The 22,593-nt window shown below is 51.0% G+C and overlaps 1 protein-coding gene across 3 annotated transcripts in view; it reads left to right on the forward strand.

Annotated features, from left to right (window-relative positions):
- The window catches only part of AP3B2 (adaptor related protein complex 3 subunit beta 2), a 412,426-nt gene that overhangs the window by 45,386 nt on the left and 344,447 nt on the right, over nucleotides 1–22,593 (forward strand). For 2 of the 3 annotated variants that reach the window (XM_086959192.1, XM_086959193.1), the window contains exon 1: nucleotides 20,523–21,691. The exons of the other annotated variant lie outside the window; for it this stretch is intronic. In XM_086959192.1, coding sequence (XP_086815318.1) covers nucleotides 21,459–21,691 — 233 coding nt within the window. In that variant the 5' untranslated portion in view covers nucleotides 20,523–21,458. Of the gene's footprint in view, nucleotides 1–20,522; nucleotides 21,692–22,593 lie in introns of those variants that run through there. 3 annotated transcript variants of the gene reach the window in all.

Genomic DNA, 22,593 nt, shown 5'->3' on the forward strand with positions numbered 1-22,593 from the left:
GACACCTTCAGATTGGTTGAGCACGGGCAACCTTTACTGTCAACAAACATTCACCAATTCCAAATTACCCAACGGGGCAAGCAGTGGACAGTAGACACATCCACTGAAACTCGGGGGTTGCAGCCACCTCCCCCCGCTCGTGGCAGGAGTGGGGAGAAGGGTCGGTCCTCAGTCAGCAACCGGAACTCTGGACTCATCCTGGAGGAAAAGTTCACCAGAGTGCGGCGTCGTGCTCTGCAGGAAGTGCTGCGAAACCGCTGAGTCTGCAGCACCAGGAGCGAGGGAGCGGAGCCGGGAGACGGGAAGCAGGGATACGGGTCGCCCGAGGACCGCACCTGACGGGGGAGGCGAATCCGGCTTGAAGAGAGGGGCCGCCAGGTGAGGGTGTCTGAATAATGGGGCTGTAAAAAGGGCTGGGGGGGACTCGCAGGAAGAGTGGGCGATGCAGGACATCAGAAAACGATATTAAATAGAGAACACATCGGACGTGTACCCAAATTAAGGGCGGGCGTGACCCGCGTCCCTGTTTGAGGGTACCTTCCTCGTTTTGCACTTTGACAGGCATCTGAGAGGGATGTTGTATTAAACTTTTCGCCCATACAGACCGTCTTTTTTTAAGTTTAGAGAGCTTTATTGCGTATAATAGGCATAGTAAAACATAATTACAGAAACAATGGCAGTAATAAGAATTTGCAAGAATATTGAAGAATTCCCATATTTGCAAATCAATCCCGAAAAGGGATATAGAAACTATACCAAGAAAAATAGCTTTTTAAAGGTATTTTGTTTTACTATGACCATCTTACATCATACTGGAATATCCTGACGATAAAATGCCCTGTGGGGAATCCCTTCCCGTCGTAAATGAGTCACACCGGGAAGATGGCTCAGCGAGTTGTACGGCTCAGAATCTCGAGTCCCGGCAATGTCAGCCCAGCCTCTCATCCTTCCGCGGGTTCCTCTAAACGAGACTACAGTAAAGCCTTAATGTTATGGTTTGAAAAGACAAAATGGGTGGCAGTGAGCAAGAAACCTATGTGATGTGTTTATGTGGCCTCGCTGTACGGGGCGCCAACGGCAGCTGGGGCTGCGCTTCTATCGAGTGACTCTGAAGCATGTCTCTTTATTCCACCCTCTGACGTTTCCTCTCTCCGCCTTTCATTTCCCTGAAGTCCCCCCATGTTTTGGGTTCTAAAGTGCCCGGCCCCTTTGTTTTTTGGCACTTTCCTAAAATCGCATTTACTTTCCGCTCACATGTTTTTATCCTGGTTTCTCCTATGCTAAAGTAGAGAGCATCATGAATGACTTTCCATAGGGTGTCTAAATGAAAACTCCACTTTGCGCATTCTGGACCCTTTCTAGAAAGGTCCGCCGGAAGAGAGTTCCCTTCATCCCTTGTTCCATTTTTCTTTTCTATCTTTCTTTCTTTTGTTACGTGCTTCTTCTTCCTTTGTTTCGCCCTTATCCAATTTTCCTCGCACACATGTTTAACTTGCTTTGCAAATGTTAGCATTTCTCGGTCTCTAATCAGATTTGTTTACTTTGCCACCCCACTTACCCCCACCCGGAAGCACTGCCATTGTTTCTTCTTTCTTGCTGTATTATTCATCAGCTCGTGTGTGTGTGGGGGGCTCTTGTGTGTGTGGGGGGCTCTTGTGTGTGTGTGGGGCTCTTGTGTGGGTGTCTGTGTGCAAATGCAATACGTCTCGCATTTGTGACAGAGTAAGCTATTGGCATTGTAAATGACAATGCCATTTATTTATCTGTTTTCAAAACCAACACATAAATAAAAAGTTTGTCATTTACAATGCCAATAGCTCTAACTTTTCCGAAGGCGAAACCGTTGCATTGTAAATGCTTGTTTACAGTGGGTGCTACAAAGCTCTGGAACACCCTCCCCATTACCATCAGAAATCTTCCCTCCTTAACATCTTTCAGGACCTGGTTATTTAATGAATAGTGCTCCTGCTTGCTTCTTGCTTGTTAGTGCCACAACACTGTTTGGTATTCGTGCGCTTTATAAATCTATAACATAGCATGACCCTTAGACTAACGAAATATTGAGTCTAAACCAGCAGGGTTTCAAACTGATGTCTAGCAGGTTACATGAAGCTGTTTGAAGCATGCACATAAATAACGGAGGTATGTTACAAAGATTGTAACTTACGACCAGTAGGTAACATGAGGATCTCTGCAGCACAATTATTGCGCTGCATTACATGAAATTTGAATCTGTGACTAACACGTTCTGCTTTGCAGAAGGCACATTAACCTGTTCTTCTAGTAGGCACATTAACTTTTTATTCTAATTTAAGATAATTCATATTGTGACCCAGTAATGCTTTATTATCACTTTTTTTTTGTTGTTGTCGTGTTTTGGGGACAGTTTGTTAAAAATTACTGCTGCTGTCATTCATTCCACGCATCACAGTACTGCATTTAGTGACTCTACTCCTCATGACTCCACCCCCTTCTATTTCGACTTTAGAGTAAATATTGTTCCATTTCCAGCAAAGCCAATAGGTCTGTTATTGTACTGATGCAAGCAGCATTAGAATATTAGAGTGAGACTGCAGAGGGAAGCCAGCAGGAGTGGATAGAGAGGATTATTGTGGTAAAGTAATCCCTCATGCAGTTTAATGCATCGATTGGCATAGTAGCGGTAGGATACACCCTATCAGCCACTCGCATTAGGTGAGAGGTAAATACTTTACTGAGCTGAACCAAAATGCCTTATCGAGTAGCGCTGCCATGTTTGTGCCCTGTGGCCGGCTTGGAAGCCCATCGCCTCTCGGTCAACCAGGACAGTGGACATCTAGGTGTGTGGTTTAGCTCCTGCACCCCTCCCCAGTAATTGTATGTCCTAGTCCAACCTGTCTCTGAACCTGTGATAAGCAAAGAAGGACTACACCTATTCCATCTGGCTCTGGCCTTGAAACGTTACTTCCCTTCGTGCCTGGTGTTCATCTCTGACATTTTCTTTTCTGTTCCAACTCCAGTTACACTTTCAAAATTGTGTTTAATGGTTTAAATTGTGTTTATATTGTCTCTTCTATCGGTGGCTGTGAAGTATTACAGAGACTGCAGTACGCTACACAAAGTCCTCTATGCAAATTCAAGGGCCAGGAATGTTGAAACCAGATCCATATTGCATAAGGCTGCAACTGGAATGGGGTGCTGGGAACATGACTTGGCCACAGCAGCCTGTCCTGCTCTGAAGGTAGCCTCCTAGCCTGCAGCCTCCTGGGAAGTGCCAGACCAGCAGAATGGCCATTCCGGCCCTGATCTGAACCTGCGAACTGCTGGCTGCGGGCAGATTGAATAAGTGGTTGCTGCAGTGATTAGTGGTGAAATGAATAACGGGTGTGTGTAAGGGGAGGGAGAGAGAGGTGTGGCGCCGCGGCCAGGGTGACTGACTCCGGAATCTGGAGGTCACGGTTCGATCCCCGAGGCCGGTGGCAGATGATAAGCCCAGCAACATGTGACTCTGGGCAATAGCTTGCTTAATCTTCCCGACGGCCCTCAGCGCCTAGAGACCCTAACGGTGATGGTTCGCGCGGTGATGGTTCGCGCTTTACAAATGTGGATTATTAAGGGGATAAATAACAGAAGGGCATTAGAATTTTGAACTTCTGCGGCCTCCGTGTTTTTCAGGTATGTATGGATTTACATCACTTGCATAATTTGCAGAATTAAAGAGTGTTTTTTTTGTAGCTCAGGAGGCTATAAGGGTACCAATGAAGCATCACACGTGGTGTCGTACAGCAACAGAAAATGTAGCTACTCCCCTTTCAGTTGCTGATTGCTGTGTGCAGGTGTTAAACTAGCACTAATAAGGTGAAGCATTTGCGCACGTTACTATTTGTTGAAATGACAAAATAGTGAAACAATACTGCCCCATATATGCCTCATTATGCCACACAATTGTCCTTTTCTTGCTGCATAATTTAATCTAGGCTGCCTCTGATTTTTGGCCCTCCGTTGCTGCATAAATCTAGTTGGCAGCATGAGGTGTTAGTCTTGGTTTTGGGTGTTCAGTACCTGTCCTCACCTGGCGTCCGCGGCTCCGTACTGACTATGGTTCCTTGCTGGATCACGCAGGAGGTGATGTTTGCTGTTCGCAGTTCAGGCGTGCTGGGTTCAGCAGGACACAACATGCCTGTTTCAGGGCCCTGGGCCGTGAAGCCCCCCTTGAGTGACTCGGCAGCCTGGCCATCAACGATTCGTGATAGCATACGTCCTTGTAAGAATACAAACAATCTCTTTCAGTCTTAATACGTCTTCAGGGGCCCTTTCCCCTCGAAACCATAAAAGGGATTTCTTTCATGGACTCGGTTCACCGTCCATAATCAGACACGCGGAACTAACACCAACTCTGCTGCAATCACGTTTGCTATTCTGTGTTGTTCTGTGGTACACACTAGTAAGCTGCTTCAAAGCGCCTTGTGAGTTGGAAAAGCCACATTGCGCTACTTGAATGCATGTGGCTATGTTTAACCTCAGACTTTTCATTTTTGTAATTATTCTGTCAATTTTGGGAAGCAAATTATGTATTCACCGATATGTATTTTATTATTGAGGTCTACAACTAAGCGTGGCATCGCCCACCATTTTTAAGCCTCTTATGGGGTGAAGTGACCTGCTTTCTTAGCAGCAGAAGATGCCCTTGTCTTCTGAGAGGGTGTAACACACGGGAGTGACGGCGTCCAGTTATGTCCACATGCGAGTGGTACCTCGAGCAGGACAGGATATGTTAGCTCAGACTTCATACGAGTTAATGGGGCCACCGTGCGTCTTATACCTTTTATAGGAAGACCAATCAGCTTGTGATTGTAAATGACTGGCTTACAGTGTAGGACTAATGTGCTTTTTTTAAAGAGAGGAGTGTTCCTTTTAATTACACCATGTGTATGATGGTTAGGATGCATTTATGTGACTGATGGCTCTCCTGGCGCAAGAGAACGCGCCCTACGTTGGGTATAGGTTAATGAGTGCTTCATGCAGGGTAGTTGTCTCCGCCACTAGCATCTCAGACGGTAATGGACGTGCTCTTTACCCTCTCTGGTCCTCTAGATTTCCACCCCATCCACCCCTCTCTAATACTTCTACTGATTCCTTTGTCAATGAGACAGGGGCAGAATAACTTCAGTTTTTTACGGTTCTAACCATAATGAGCCCTCCACAAGAAGTAACCTATATTGGCCTGGAATAGATGGGTTCGTCTCGTGTAAAACAGTGTTTTATATTTTTTAACCCTCTTTTTATCTTTCAAAAGCTTCCTCAATTATGCCTCTGCGCAAGGGTGGATGTAACGATGAGAGAGAGAAATCAAAAACGTGTATCACTTTAGAAATACTAAATATAGCTAAATATTAACCAAAAATCGGGCCGCTTCCAGTCCGTAATTTGTAAACGAAAGCACTCCAGTGTCGGAAGCTCCTACTCAGAAGTCCGTGGCCAGTGCAATTAAACGTCAGTCTCTTTAATTCACCACCTGACACTCTATTTTCCTTTTTTTATTCGCACTCTTACAAGATCCTGCTTTCCCCTTTTGTGACTGTGTTATGCCTTTGTCTTCCACTGTCTTTCCAATTTGTGTGCTTTTCCCCTCTTTTGCTCTCGGGAAATATTTGATATGAAAAAATAGGTGCGGGTCATCAGAAATAAGAGACTGTGCTCCCCCCCCCCCCCCCCCCCCCACGTCAAGCAATGGCTCAAATTAAGCACTGCAGTCACCGGCCAAAACACAGTCGCAGACTCTTTTGAGGGTCAGAACAGCATTCTGCCTCTTAACCACATGCGCGCTGCTTTGATTCTGCTGGAATGCTGACTTTTTAAAAAACCCATTGTTCATGACGAGCTGGGCTCGTCATCAGTGTTTGAGGAGGCTACACCATGACGAGCCCAGCTCGTCATCAGCCTCGAAGGGGTTAAGACCGTGACCCTGCACTACTGGATCTAAAGAATTACAGGCTCCTTAAATGTGAGCCCCATAGAGCACTCTTTATTCACACCTCAGAGACCTATGTCACATCTCATAACTACTATTGCTCTGAAAGAAGACAAAGGCGACCCATAAACCGAGCTACTTGTTAAAATAGGAGGTAGCTCCAGAAATCGCCTTATTCAAAACAATGTTATGAGGCATTGTCTTCCGGTCAGAAACTACGACTTCATGTAGTTTCACCACTGCTATTTTGTTACAAGTCCCTCCTGACAGTCCACTGTATTTTCCGTTGGTCTCATCCTAAGGGTCTCAGAACGGCCGCCAGACCAATTCAAATTCCTGTCTTTAACACAATGTGTATTTGTTAAGCACATGTTCACCTAGAGTTCTTTCCTCAAGCACAACACAGACTAGGCGTAAGTAGTAATCTTCGGCAAAGACACCTTGCTCTGGGAATTCCAGCTGGTGGCATGCCAAACTTGGACCCACCCCCTCCCGGCAACCCATGCAAGGCACCTCTGAATAATACTCAACAACCAACTCACCATGATTAGCCAGTTGAATGCAGTCTCTGTCTCCTGCTTCCACAAGCTCAAAATGCTCAAGAAGATCTTCAAATGATTCCACAGCAACACTCGCAGAAGAGTCACCAAAGCCCAAATCACCAGCAAGCTGGATTATGGCTGCGGGTCTCTATCCTGGAATCAACACTTGTTAGAAACGGGACCCTGGCCGGCCAAGACTCACGTCGAGGTCAGTCAGGGATCGCCATTTCTAAGGGTCAGGGCAAGGGAGTCACACACCAAGGCAACCCCCACTCGCCCTCTAGGTAACGTGGCGCGAGCAGTCAAGGCTAAACTTGGAGGCGATGTAAGTTAAGTATTTGCGCACGCACCCCAGCAACAACAACCAAAGGCCCACCACAAAGGAAAACTCCACACAAGGTTATGTAAAAATAGCATTTGTATTATCATAAATATACATCAGATAAAACACACATCTTATTACACTGTGCCAACAGACACGGGCGGAATTTACAAGGGATATTTGTACAGGACAGGGCCACTTGACCCACTGTCAAGGGTATCAGCACTTTTAGAAATAATACTTTCAGAAATAGCACACAATATAAAAGTAGAGCATACAACCAGTAATCACTGGTAACAGGACCTCACTAGCACCACCTGTACTAGGGAGAAAACAACCACCTACATGTCACACTACCTGTAGGGGTGTAAAAGCAAAACACATGATGCAATGCATGACATTCATTCAGAGATGTAAAGGCACATGACGCATAAACAATACATTCAGAGGTGCAGAGAAAATATAATTGCGCCAAACTCACCAGTCACCACCTGTGACTGTCCCGGTGTCCCAATGTCAGGGCCTAAACGTGGCAGTTGCCCACAAAGTGCTGGGCAACTGGAGCAGGGAAAGTTAGGGCAACGTTGGAGCCTCTCTGGGCTCGAAGAACCACCACTGTGGCACTGGTGAGCCACTCTCAGGCTCTCAAACAAACACGCGTGCTGCTGAGCCTCTCAGGGCTCCAGCAACAAAAGGTGCAGCCTCGCTGGGCTGTGGGGTGCCTCGCTCTGGGGACTCAAAGGGATGATGCTTGCCAAGAGCCTCGCCGGCTCACGACCGAAATGGCCCTCAGAGCCTCTCTGGGCTCTTCCACACGAGGGCGCGAGGTCGCGCTGCCGAGGGGGCGGGGGGGGGGGGCGGACACCGACAATGTGTCCCGGCGCCCCTCCCTCCAGAACGGCCACACTCACCGGCTGGTCTCCAGCGGAGGCGGGTCTCTCCCGCTGGTCCCGGGGCTCTCCTCTCCACTCGGGGAGCCTCGGGGATCCGGCCGGCAGCTTCTCTCTTCCCGGCTCGGTAATGGAGGCGGGACTTCCGGTCGGCCTCTCCTGGGCCGCGCGGTGATTGGACGGACTCCCAATCACTTCCGGGTCGCCGCGGGCAGCGCGGCGGCTCGCTTTTAGGCAGGCAGGCGGCTTCCCAGGTGATCCGAGGAGTGGGCTCCCTCGTAGATCAACAACCCGGGCTAAAACAACGCGGCAATGAGCGGGGTGGCACCCGCGCCGCCAACTCGCCACACGGGGCGATCAGATGCCGGGTGGGCACCGGCTGTGCACACCCAGCGCTAGCAGCGCTAGCAACGAAGGGCAGGCGCTCCCAAGCGCCTCTAGGGGCAAAATCCAGCGCTTCCAAGCGCTAGGCAGGCGATTTCAGCGCTCCCTGCGCTGAAGGGCAGAGAGCAGCGCTCTCAGGCTGCAGGCAAGAAGTCCTCAGTGCTCCCCAGCACTGGAGGACAGGACAGGGCTCCAGCAGGGCTGGAGGCAGGCAGGGGGGCAAGGCTGGGCCAGAGCCAGCACACTGGGTCTCCAGGCAGGGAGACTCCCCAAGTGGCGGTCCTCCTGGCCCCAGCAGCAGCAAAAGCCCCCTCTGGCAGGATCCCAAAGTAGAACATTTTCAGTGGGGACACAGCCCCTTCTTATACTGACAAATCCTTTGTTTCAGGGTGCAGGGTGGGGGAAAAACCAGTCGCAGCTGGTTCTGGAGCACTCTTGATGGCCCAACCACCCATTTCTTTCACTGGGGAGGCTAGGGTCGTTAGACACACCACAGGGGGGCGGAGCCAGCATTGTGTGGGGAAAACCCAGCCCATCCAGGACACAGGTACACTCCTCCCACACATCACTCATGCTAATCTCCCACTCACCACCGGGCAGACCCATCCAGACTTCCTGGAGCCTGGCATGCCAGCCAGCTCCAGCCAATCACGCTCCAGCACCCTCACTGCACGCATATCTCAATGTCCAGAAGTAGCACTTCCCAACTAGACACACACATGCCGCAGACACCATCTCGCAGCATTCACTCTCACGAGTTTAAGCATACCAAACTCGAGCCTGCACTCCCCACGCATCAGGAACTACCAGGGACACACACATTCCCCATGCATTCCTATGGGAGGGCAGGCCAGCCATACTACACGCACGCACTTTCACTCTGGGACTCAGGGGAAAGTGCGCAGAGACCCAAAAATCACTGACACAGGGTCACAAATAAGGCAAAAAGTCTAGGGGTGAACCTGCCCTAAGGGCCAAGTCCAACACAACCCCCTTCCAGCCAAAACGCAGGGGAGAACAATCACCACCGTGATGGACTTCCCTGCTTGGGGCGATAGAACACAGACGCAGGCCCGCCACTGCCGGGACACCCTCCGGTTCTATGCCATGGTGAACCCCTAGGGTTCCTTCTAAAGCTACTGTAAGGACCAACTGGGCTACCCCACTGGTACTCCTCAGCTGTCCGCGGCCAGGACCAGGCCCTGGGCCACCCAGGTGCCACCGGTCCTTGCCAATTCGCAGAGCGGGGGGTAGTAACCCCTGGCACATAGTGTCCATTCTCCACTCTCCCTGTCTGCAAGACAGGACTAGACTGCCACTGGTTCACCAGCCTTTGGTCTACAACCTCAGGCGGACCAGGAGTCTCAGGGAAGGCTCTCCTCCCCTTACCTCTTCTCCTAGGGTTCCTCCTCCTCGTGCGAGGGGGACACCCAGAACGCCATTCCAACCTAGGGTTTAACCCCTCAGGTTGCACCGGGGTCAGAGGTGGGCTTTCCCACCCTCTGCACCCCCTTCCCGAGGTCTGCCCTCTCCCAACTGGAGAAGTTCCTCTGGAAGAACCGGTCAGGACACTGGTTACAGTCGTCCTACCCTTCAGGTCAGGCAGAACCTGAACCTGGCCTCCCAACCTAAGGTCTAAAACCTTAGGTGGAATAATTGCCTGGCACTCCAGGACTTCTGGGGACTCACACGCAATCCCCCTGAGGCTGACACATGACCCATGTGTCGTGTGACTGTCTGCCTGGCGCAGATCTCCCGCCTCCTGTCCACCTGACAGTGCGCAAAGATCCCCCAGCACAGAAGTGGCGCCACCCGGGTCCACCCAAGAAGATCTAGCCCAACTGGCTAGTCTCTGGTCCACTGGTGCACCCACTGGGAAACTCATCCCCCAATCACTCCTCGCTTCGGACTTCTGTGCCCTCCCAACAGCGACACTGCCGGACACTGGAACCCCTGGAGCTCTAGTTACAGACGCTCCAGGTTCCCTAGACACTAGGAGATCCTCCTCAAGTGTACTAACAGGACAGCCTAGGTCCCTAACCTGGTGTTCCCTCAAGAAACCACCCAAGTTCTGAGACAGGGCTTCGGGCCTCTGGGTGCTCTCAGCCACCCACTGACTCCTGCTCCACTGAGCAAGGCAGTCAGCCCCTTCACCCTTCTCACTATACTGGGACCTAGCTGGGCTACACTGAGCCTCTTCCACCACGCTGGGCTGGAAGCTCCCTGTACCACTACTGTTGGACTCGCTCACCAATGACTCTACAGAACCTCTGGCCCTCTCCCAGCGGTCTGCTTCCACTGCAAGCTCCCATGGTTCAGACAATCCACACCCCAACAGGTGTGTGCGCAACCCTGGAGAACAACAACTGAGCAACTGCTCTCTGAGAAACATATCGAACAATATGTCCCAATCACATTTCGTGGGCTCCCGTACCCAATCACACAGGGCTCCACAACAGTCCTCCTCAAAGTCTACCCAAGACTGGTGAGGCAGCTTCCTACTGCCCCTGAACTTCAACCTTAACTCCTCCTCTGGGGAAACAGGTACCAGACTGGGGGAACTGGGAATTTCTAGACTGAGATTCAAATAGCTGCCACCACTGGACTCCACCCTCCCTGGGGGATCCAGAAAATCATGACTGCGGTCAGGGGATAACCTACACTCTAGGGCTAACTTCTCCCTGGCCAAGGCCCTCTCAGCCTCTGCAATCCGCTCATTCACACCCAGCTGCGCCATCTCTCTGGCATGCTCTAACCTGAGCTTCTCCATGGCCAGCTGGTGCTCCCTCTCTTCTCTCCTATCCACCCACTCCTCTGGGGACAGGGAAAGGGATGGGGGCTACATCTGACACGGGACCCAGCAAGGGACTCCCTATCTCGGGGGTACTCGCTCTCTGCTGGCGTCCCTGTGCTATCATCTTCTTCCTCCTCCTCTGAATCTTCAGGGCTCCCCACAGACCCACCACCCTCCTGGTGTGAATCCCGGGCCCTTTCCTCACTGCGCGCAAGATCCCACTGACCCTTTTGCCATAGGATCAGGCTGCTCCTAAGTTCAGACTGAGTATCTGACTCATTCACTCCTATGCCTCTCTCTCCACAGAACCTTACCAACTCTCCCATACTGTATCCAAACAGATCACAGAAATCAAAAGCAGGCTCCATTCTGGCGGACGTTCTAGAGAAGAGATTACACAGGGAACCTAGGGGTCTGAGCTTACACAGGAGTACACAATTCACAAAGGTTCAGCAAGTTCCCTCTCTCAGAGAACTCACACTCACTTGCCTAGTGCCACACACCATTCATTCACACACAACCCCCCCCTTCGGACTGGTAAGGCAGTTTCTACCACCCCTGATTCCTCAACCTGACCACACGTGACACAGGTACCATACTCTGGGCGCGGGGCAGGGGAACAAATGTACTGGACACAATTGCACAATGATACCTCAGGAGAAGAGACAATGAAATTCTACCAAAAACACAATAATCCCCAAAAATGTGGTCATCTAAAATGCAGAGCTTTGTAGTGGCCAGTTGCCACTGTGGTACAACGCAAACACAAATCCTTATCCCACCGCTTGCCGCCAATGTTGGAGACGGGACCCTGGCCGGCCAAGACTCGCGTCGAGGTCAGTCAGGGATCGCCATCTCCAAGGGTCAGGGCAAGGGAGTCACACGCCAAGGCAACCCCCACTCGCCCTCTAGGTAACGTGGCGCGAGCAGTCAAGGCTAAACTTGGAGGCGATGTAAGTTAAGTATTTGCGCACGCACCCCAGCAACAACAACCAAAGGCCCACAACAAAGGAAAACTCCACACAAGGTTATGTAAAAATAGCCTTTGTATTATCATAAATATACATCAGATAAAACACACATCTTATTACACTGTGCCAACAGACACGGGCGGAATTTACAAGGGATATTTGTACAGGACAGGGCCACTTGACCCACTGTCAAGGGTATCAGCACTTTTAGAAATAATACTTTCAGAAATAGCACACAATATAAAAGTAGAGCATACAACCAGTAATCACTGGTAACAGGACCTCACTAGCACCACCTGTACTAGGGAGAAAACAACCACCTACATGTCACACTACCTGTAGGGGTGTAAAAGCAAAACACATGATGCAATGCATGACATTCATTCAGAGGTGTAAAGGCACATGACGCATAAACAATACATTCAGAGGTGCAGAGAAAATATAATTGCGCCAAACTCACCAGTCACCACCTGTGACTGTCCCGGTGTCCCAATGTCAGGGCCTAAACGTGGCAGTTGCCCACAAAGTGCTGGGCAACTGGAGCAGGGAAAGTTAGGGCAACGTTGGAGCCTCTCTGGGCTCGAAGAACCACCACTGTGGCACTGGTGAGCCTCTCTCAGGCTCTCAAACAAACACGCGTGCTGCTGAGCCTCTCAGGGCTCCAGCAACAAAAGGTGCAGCCTCGCTGGGCTGTGGGGTCCCTCGCTCTGGGGACTCAAAGGGATGATGCTTGCCAAGAGCCTCGCCGGCTCACGACCGAAATGGCCCTCAGAGCCTCTCTGGGCTCTTCCACACGAGGGCGCGAGGTCGCGCTGCCGAGGGGGCGGGGGGGGGGGGCGGACACCGACAATGTGTCCCGGCGCCCCTCCCTCCAGAACGGCCACACTCACCGGCTGGTCTCCAGCGGAGGCGGGTCTCTCCCGCTGGTCCCGGGGCTCTCCTCTCCACTCGGGGAGCCTCGGGGATCCGGCCGGCAGCTTCTCTCTTCCCGGCTCGGTAATGGAGGCGGGACTTCCGGTCGTCCTCTCCTGGGCCGCGCGGTGATTGGACAGACTCCCAATCACTTCCGGGTCGCCGCGGGCAGCGCGGCGGCTCGCTTTTAGGCAGGCAGGCGGCTTCCCAGGTGATCCGAGGAGTGGGCTCCCTCGTAGATCAACAACCCGGGCTAAAACAACGCGGCAATGAGCGGGGTGGCACCCGCGCCGCCAACTCGCCACACGGGGCGATCAGATGCCGGGTGGGCACCGGCTGTGCACACCCAGCGCTAGCAGCGCTAGCAACGAAGGGCAGGCGCTCCCAAGCGCCTCTAGGGGCAAAATCCAGCGCTTCCAAGCGCTAGGCAGGCGATTTCAGCGCTCCCAGCGCTGAAGGGCAGAGAGCAGCGCTCTCAGGCTGCAGGCAAGAAGTCCTCAGTGCTCCCCAGCACTGGAGGACAGGACAGGGCTCCAGCAGGGCTGGAGGCAGGCAGGGGGGCAAGGCTGGGCCAGAGCCAGCACACTGGGTCTCCAGGCAGGGAGACTCCCCAAGTGGTGGTCCTCCTGGCCCCAGCAGCAGCAAAAGCCCCCTCTGGCAGGATCCCAAAGTAGAACATTTTCAGTGGGGACACAGCCCCTTCTTATACTGACAAATCCTTTGTTTCAGGGTGCAGGGTGGGGGAAAAACCAGTCGCAGCTGGTTCTGGAGCACTCTTGATGGCCCAACCACCCATTTCTTTCACTGGGGAGGCTAGGGTCGTTAGACACACCACAGGGGGGCGGAGCCAGCATTGTGTGGGGAAAACCCAGCCCATCCAGGACACAGGTACACTCCTCCCACACATCACTCATGCTAATCTCCCACTCACCACCGGGCAGACCCATCCAGACTTCCTGGAGCCTGGCATGCCAGCCAGCTCCAGCCAATCACGCTCCAGCACCCTCACTGCACGCATATCTCAATGTCCAGAAGTAGCACTTCCCAACTAGACACACACATGCCGCAGACACCATCTCGCAGCATTCACTCTCACGAGTTTAAGCATACCAAACTCGAGCCTGCACTCCCCACGCATCAGGAACTACCAGGGACACACACATTCCCTATGCATTCCTATGGGAGGGCAGGCCAGCCATACTACACGCACGCACTTTCACTCTGGGACTCAGGGGAAAGTGCGCAGAGACCCAAAAATCACTGACACAGGGTCACAAATAAGGCAAAAAGTCTAGGGGTGAACCTGCCCTAAGGGCCAAGTCCAACAACACTCAACCGACCAAGAGACTCTAGACCATACAAAACTCAGCAACCAGGCTGACCCTCAACTTCCCACCCCACACCCTGTACCTTGGCTCCCAAGCCACAAACAAGCACTCTTCATACTCCTCACGCACACATACAAAGGCTTAAACAACATTGGCCTCACATGCCTCAGCAACCGTATAAACTTCCACAAACATACCAGACACCTCTGCTGAGTCAGAATCCTCGTCGCACCCCCTTTCCCACCGAATGTGAAGAATCGGATCCGGCAGTCGTGCCTTCTCCTACCTCACTGCTAAAGTCTGGAATGGCCTGCTCCTGCACATCAGGAACCTCCTCCTCAGTTCTTGAATTTTTCAATAAATTGAAGACCTTGCTGTTCACCTAACCCCAACCCGGGCTCTGCCCATATAGCTTCTGCACCAAAATACCCTCCTGGATGAGTGGTGCGCTTTACAACAGACCTGCCAACTCACACGGTGCCACCGTGTGACACACAATATCAGTTGACATCACAAGGTCACCCGGTGGGGAGCCGATATCACACAGCGGCAGGGAAAACTAGCTCAAAACCACAGCAAACAGTGGTTTTCTGCTAATTTTCCGAGGCTTTTAACTGCTGACGTCCATTAATGGGTGTGAAAACACCCCAGAACATCGGAAAAAGTCTCGGCAAGCTTTTACTTTTTTTTTTTTTAGGAGGAGGATTCTTGAGGCCGGGTTGAGGGTGAAAGTGCCTCATAGGTACTTCTTGCATGAGCCCCTGCCCCCTCTTTGCATGGTGAGTTTTTGTTGAAGTTGGCAGGTCTGATACAAATACTTACTTGGTGCATCCAATCCCCATAGCTTCAGTCCTGCTCTTAGCAGCTTCTCATTTGTTTGTGCTCTTCCCTCCTCTTTGCCCCAACACTGAGGTCTGCCTCAGTGTTGGGGCAAAGATGATTCCCATTCTTTATTCCCAGTAGATGATACTTTTAATCCATATCTCTTGTCAGTGAATGCTTCCACTAGATCAACTGCAGCTGGTTTTTAATTTACTTTGCCCTTTACTTTCTGTTCCGGTGTCGTCTGAGGAGCCTAGCCGGCAAAATCATCCGTTTTGTTATGCAAAAAAAGTGGTTGATTGCTTTAATTTGACTTTTTTTTTCTTTACTCCTTTTTGATTTCTCTTCGTTCCTCAGTAGCTGCTCCACAGCATGAGGCACTGGACTCTGTGTTATTGGCTTTCACCCTCCATATTTCTTTAGTTTTTACTGTTGCGTCGTTTTTTTTGTAAACAGCTTCTGCCCACCTGCTGCGCATTCTCGCCGATGACAGACCGTTAGAAACTAGTTAAAATGCTGCCAGTGGTGCCACACTTGAGGCACACTCTGCTGTGCCTGTCCACGCTCGGACAGATCGCGGGCGCGAATCCATGGACCACCCCCACCAAGTGAGTGTCCAGTAAGGAGGCGCTGGTATATCGCTGCCAAGTAGCACCATTCTCCATGTGATAACGACTGCTACATCCAGTACATCTCTTAAAATCTTTTGTTTGGCCTTTCCTCTCAAGCTAAAGCATCCTTTGTCACTTTACCTACATATGAAATCCTCTGCACCTAAACTGCACATTACTTAATTCTAGTTCTCTCACTTCCAATAAATTAACATCTGCAAACTTATCTTGGATAACAAGATTAATATTTTATTTGCTATTAAATCCCACCATGATGAAGACATAACTATCCCTGGTAAGTCATCTGAGCTGACTTCACATGCCCATCGTGCTATTGTCGGCAAATCATGTTAACCTGGTAGAGGTTCCCTGGGCTCTGGGGCAGCCAATCGGAACCACTGATGTTTTGAACGTATTGAGCAGTTGAGGGCTGGTTGGTGCCTGACAGTTGGATGTGGGTTGTTACCAGCCCAGAGGGTGTGTGTGGCGACATCTCCCATGTCCCAAAGGAGAATTCAAAATGGCGGCCAGTACGGTGCATCATATATTGCAGGAGTATCGGCAGTGGTGAGGCCGCCTAGGTACTGTCAGATAGAGGCGGCAAGTAGTCCTATAATAAGACACAACGTTGTCTCTGTGCCCCTCATTCACATCAGAGATTGTGAAGCTGCAGTAAATTTGTGTGCGGCAAGATAATAACCGTGACCGTAAAGAATGGTGGACTCTCAGCCCCACTCTGATTATTCCACACTAAAACTCAGGCAAGTGAGGCTTATGCAGGAACTGGGGCAGACAGTGATAGTCTCTCTGACCTCACGACAACGGAGTAAAGAATACTGAAGTTAGTGCTCGTAGAACAGTGTCATTAACCCTACAGGGGGAAACACATTGCAACTTGTTTATGCAGTGGACCACCAGGAAAGGAAAGGTGATGTACGAAATCGGGTGTTACTATTTCCACCGGATGTGTCCCCATTGATAGTCAATTGGAAAATGAAATTGCAAAAGCTCACTTAACATTGTTGAATGTGGTGCTCAAGCCAGTGTCCTGTATCCTAAAGTGTCAATAGGAGGAAAGACCTCCCTGATCAGGGAAGCTGAGTCTACAGCTGCATCCAGCTCGAAGAAGAGGGAATCTACCCAAAAGAGCGTCAAGCATTGCTTAATTGTTTAATTGTCTTTGATTAGTGAATGAATTATATTTCATTAAAACTAAACCAGACACTCTTAAGTGCTTATCCTAGGCAGTGGCAGCGGCAGCTGCAGCCATATAAAGTTGAGGGCATAGTAAAAATTAAATAAAAAAGACTTACCCGACTCTGACGGCCGCATTGGTGCTCCTTTTACCACGCAGCACACAAAACAGGCTCCCACACTCCCCACCAATCCCAACGCTGCTCTCATGCTATACCAACCAGGATTGGGCTGAGCGGGCTGGTCTGACACTCATTCAGGCACAGCGACACTGTGCCGTTTTCCGCTGCCGGTTGTAGATTCCTAAGTGCGCATGTAGGTTTGGCCGTCCAAAGACGGCCGGCCAAACTGACATGCAGATTTACAGTGCCCACCCTTACTTCTCGCTGCAAAGGCCCGGCCTTGCCCCACCCTAGACTGACATCGGCTCAGACATTAAAATGAAATGATAATTAAAGTCTTTTAATATCATTTTGTTTTTGCTGGCTCGCAGTGGACAGACGCTCCTCAGCCATTACGGAGTAGCCACCACTGGTCCGAGGAGTTCCTTGGGATGAGTGGTCACACAGTGTGTGATCTCTGGAAATGTGCTTGGCGTCCTCACCGGTGGTCTTTCATTTCAGCTTTTCTTGGCCGACATACCTTCTTTCTTAGCCTGAAGATTTTTCCCACTGACTTTCAGAAATAAGTGGTCAAGGTTATAACTTCATGACATCTCAACTGTGGAACTCCATTATTATCTCAGGCTTTTATCCCCAACAGGTAAAGTTTAAATCATTCAAAACTCGGCTGCTTGGCTCTTGCTAAGGCTTTTGCACAGAGAGCGCCATTCCTCCACCCGGGGTGATGCTATCACTCCCTCGCTACATGGGGGGGGGGGGGGGGATGGTCGCGCGGGAAGGGGGGGGGACGGTCGCGCGGGAAGGGGGGTTGCGCGGGAAGGGGGGGGGAGGTTGCGCGGGAAGGGGGGGGGGAGGTTGCGCGGGAAGGGGGGGGGGAGAGGGGGGGGGTCGCGCGGGAAGGGGGGGGTCGCGCGGGAAGGGTGGGTCGCGAGGGGAGGGGAGGGGGGAGTGGGAGTGGGAGTGGGAGTGGGAGTGGGAGTGGTGGTGGTGGTGGTGGTGGTGGTGGTGGTGGTGGTGGTGGTGGGTAGGTAGGTAGGTAGGTAGGTAGGTAGGTAGGTCGCGCAGGAAGGGGGTGGGTCGGTCGCGCGGGAAGGGGGGGGGGTCGAGTGGGTGGGTGGGTGGGTGGGGGGGGGGGGGTGGGGGGGGGGGGGAGGAGGAGGAAGAGGAGGAGGAGGAGGAGGAGGAGGAGGAGGAGGATCTCCTCTCTCTGTGTCTTACAGGAAGCAGGCTGCCTCCTTTTCCTCCCCTAAGCCAATCACAACGCTGCAATGGCAGCGCCGTGATTGGCTAGGATGGCGACCCCATAGACTTCTATGGGGAGGCCATTTTCTCTATGTAGGCTGCATGCAGCCTTCATAGAGAAAATGCAGAGTGAGCATAACTGGTTTGGTCGGCCCTCCAAATAGTCAGCACCTACAACTGTGGGCAAGCAACTCCTCCCCTGCCTGGAGCAGGAACGCCTACCCCCAACCAAACTCTGCCTTCTGCTTTCTCGCAGTGCGAGAAGCAGAAACATAAAATGGTATTTAAAATACTATTTTATGTTTCTGCTTCTCGCACTGCGAAGAAGAAGTGGGGGGACGCTCCTCTGCCCACCTGGAGGAGCCGCCCCTGGGTCACTGGAACACTTGTTTTTGGGAATGCTCGGGCCTAATTGCAATCCCAATCCGGCCCTGCAACAGCCAACATTTGGGCTCCATTACTGCAATGAGATTTTTGTTTTTATAAAGAGCTGAGCTATATACCTGTTTTTGTACCACTCTGTAAAAGACAAACACAATTCCTTTACCTATTTTCTGTCAACATGAGGTGGGTGAATTATTCAGCCGTGGTAAGGACAGCATGCCACTGTGACTCCATGTACTTGCCCTCTTAGAAATATAAAAAAAAGTTGTGCATTGTATGGATAATATACCAGGATGGGAGTGTAAGTGCGACAAGTTGCACCAACTTGTGCCATGCAGTACAGTTAAATATTAATAGGGGAAGAAAGCAAGGTGCCTTAAAGGATTATCTGCCAGATTCATCAAAGACCCGTTTTGCGAGTCTGTAATAGCGATTCATAAGGAATCGCTATTACAGACTCGCAAAACGGGACTCATGTAGGAATCGCTAAATAAATTGCGATTCCTACACATTCCTTATTTGCGATTAGCAAATTGCTAATCACAAATAAGGAATAACTCCCCATTCAATCCTATGGGCCTAAAGGGGGGGGGGGGGGGGATGGTCGCGCGGGAAGGGGGGGGGGGGACGGTCGCGCGGGGAGTTATTCCTTATTTGCGATAAGCAATTTGCTAATCGCAAATAAGGATGCGATTTCAAGGCTGCTAGGGGTGTCCAAAGGACACCCTGTAGCACCCCTGAAAGGTAAACTACATTGGTGTTTTAAAAGCATTTTTCTAAGTTTTCGCTATTTACCACAAGGTTTGACCTCGCTGTAAATAGCGGCCCGAAATTGCGATTTCGCAATTTGAAAATGGGTGATGAATTGCATTTAAGGAATCTCAAATAGAGATTCCTTAAATGTAATTCCTCGCTGATTAGCGACTTCGCTATTATCGATTTTTGCATTTGGGATGATGAATCCCAAATGCAAAAATTGCGCTCGCAATGGGCCAGATTCTCAGAATCTGGCCCTTTGCGAGCGCAATTGAGGTTCATGAATCTGGCCGTATATGTTCTCACCTGCATGTTGGAACTGTTAGAAATGTGATAAAAATTAAGTAATGTGATATTAATTCATGTGATGAAAATTTAGTAATGTGATGAAAAGTAATTCCCCAGTAGCTGGCTGCAGAGATTCGAATGATGTATAAAATGAAAAAATACACTAGTAATCATAAATTAACTATAATAGTATTCATTTTATATTCATATTGTAGCTATTTATAGTATTGCTGGTTTAACACAACGAATACAATTACTAAATTATAATTACAAGTACTAAAACACATGTTTTATTGCTCCTGGAATTATAGAATTGAAACATTTGAGAATAGTAATGATACTGATGCTACAACAATTCCAATTCATAACAAAAGTTATATGATTCACGTGTTAATAATGGTATAACAACACTAATAGCAGTGTGATAATATAATAATCCTGAATAAACATCGCATGAGTTTTGACTGCACCTAGTCTGCGCCCCCTCGCTCGAAGCCGCCAAGCACAGGGCACCATTCTAGAGCCTCGACGTTGCTGCCCTCTGCTGCCCCAAGTGCCCCTTGAAAGGTGCATTAATGGCTGAGGGATAGTGGCAGTTACCCAGAATTCCAGTGTGAACGCCAGGCAGCAGGGCAGGACCCAGTAGCACATGTACAAGCACCCCTGCCAGCAGGACAGGAGCCCAAACCATGGCAGCAGATAAGAAACCTGCCCCCGTGTGGACTGCTGGCGGCGTGGCAGGGACGAGAAGGCAGGCTCCCGGCTCCAGTGCATGGAGCCCGGCACCGGTGGGGGGCCCTGGCGGCCTGGACAGCGGAGCAGAAACCCCCTCTAATAGAGGCGTCGCTTTTCACAGCATCCCCTGCGCAGCTGAGCGCGGAGTAGGCGGAGGAGAAGGGAGGGAGAGGACAGGCTGCCAGGCTGAGCCCATTGAGAGCGAGAGAGGGAGTGTGTGTGTGTGTGTGAGAGCTGAGTCATATATCAGACCGCGTGAGGGAGGAGGGGGCAGCGGGTGGGACCAGGGACCTGCAAACGTGGCTTAAGGAGTGGGGCAGAGCTGCTCCGGGAGAAGGGGCGGCCGCGAGAGAGGAGACTCGTGCAGGTGGAGGGGGCGCCCCTGGACTCTCAGGTGGGGCGGGAAAGAGCAGGAGAGGGCCACCCCGTACCTAGCTCGTCTGGGCGGGAGAGGACGCGCCTGTCATGTGTGCTCTAGGCAGCATGTGTGTACCATGCAGCAGCATGTGTGCGGCAGGCAGCCGTGGCACGTGTCGCCCGAGGGAGCATGCAGTCTTGGCATGTATGTCTGAGGGGAGCCGGGAGCAGCGCGCCGCGCGCGCCCCTGTTCTGTGGTAGATGAGCGAGCGGTCAGTAGGGGCAACTGTTGCATGTGTGTTCAGAAGAGGCAGTCTGTGCCCCCTCCCGCAGAGCTTGCACCCTACTTTCCATCCAGGAATCATATTTCAAACTGGCAGAGAAGGAAACAGATCCTCAGTGTCGTCATAGTAATACTATCTTTTTATATAGCGTTTTGTACTATAATCTTGCGGCCTCGTGGCCCTGTGAATAGTGGGTGCTCTTTATATATAAATGCAAGACCTATATATTTATATTTCCTGATATATGCATAGTAAGTGCACAGAGCTATCAGAGAGAGATGCGGGTGTCTTTACTTCAGGCTTCAAGGGGTTGTGTTTGGAGTGATGCCACTGGGACACTGTACCCTGCTGGGAGTTGTACAGTGCTTGTAGCACACAGGCCATCCTTCAAGGCGCCCTCAGGGAGTGCGAGGGAGCAGACCCCCGTCCTTCGCTGCCAGGTTTTGAGTTTGCGAGTCAAGGGCTGGCCAGTTCGGTGAGTGGCTCTCATAAGAGGTGCAGGACTTGGCTGGGTGTCTTCGGGGCTCCGCGCGCCCTGTTTGCTGTTGGTTGTAGAGCCGCGGGCCGAAGATGAAGCCCATGCAGCGGCTGATGCAGCTGCCGGTGGCCGCCGCCAAGCTGGTGAAGAGCCAGAGGAACGAGCTGAAGAGCCCGGTGCTGACGCCCGACGGCGGCCAGCAGAACTTCTACAACGCCGTGCAGGTGGACGAGCTGCGGCTGCTCAAGTCCCCCGAGCTGGAGCCCACCGTGGAGGCGGAGAGCAGCCCCAATGGGAGCCCGGGCCAGCAGAGCCAGCCGCTACGGTAGGAGTCTGTCCGTCTGTCTGTCACCCGCAGTCTGTAGGCATGTGTCTAACACCTTGGAGCCATGGCTCGCTCCTTCGGGATGCTTAGGTTCAGCATGTGACAGGTTTACTCACTGGGTGTTTGTCTTGCAAACAGTGAGCACAGTAACCCGTTGGGCGTGATGTTAATAATGTCACGCATTGGAATTTTGGCCTGAAGCTCTGAGCACAGGCTCGCCCTTTGGCGATGAGAGTTTTGGAGTACAGTCTGATGTATGGGGTATGCTTCTTATGTCTTGTCTTTTGCTGGGTTTGTACATCACACATTGGGAGTTTTAAATTCCGACTGACAAGTCTCAGTGCTTATGAGTCACCTTTTTAAAATACCTTCAGATCTCACTCCTGAGATCAGGTGAACCATGACATCTGGAGGCAGCTCAGCGGAGATACCCTCCTGACAGAGGGCAGCAATGATTAAGTGGGGATTTTTTTAAACAATCTACTGATGCCCTTTTGCCTGATGTTTGACTGACTTTACCCCTCTCCCTGCTTTTACAGTGGTCCATAATTGTTAGCAAATTCCGAAGTTTTATTATAGGCCATTATGAATAAAATCACATTTGATGAATTACTTTATGCATGTGTTTCTTAGAATTAACTGAGGAAAGTTCAAGATTTTCCGAGATTAGTGTTGAGCCTCATGGAAATATGAGTTATGACTTGTGTGAACCGTTTCAAGAACAGACCTAGAACAAAGGAACAGATCTGTGTATCAGTAGGGGGAGGATACAAGTATTAAAGACTACAGAAGGAGAAGAAGTAGGTCCGAAAAGCTGTGTAGGGGCTATTATTTATGCTGGAGCAGGAGGCGAGTTTTTGCGCCTAGCCACAAGGTGGTCTTGTGAAAGATATTGCAATGGA

Source organism: Lissotriton vulgaris, chromosome 2_2, assembly GCF_964263255.1.
Source record: "Lissotriton vulgaris chromosome 2_2, aLisVul1.2, whole genome shotgun sequence".
Taxonomy (NCBI): domain Eukaryota; kingdom Metazoa; phylum Chordata; class Amphibia; order Caudata; family Salamandridae; genus Lissotriton; species Lissotriton vulgaris.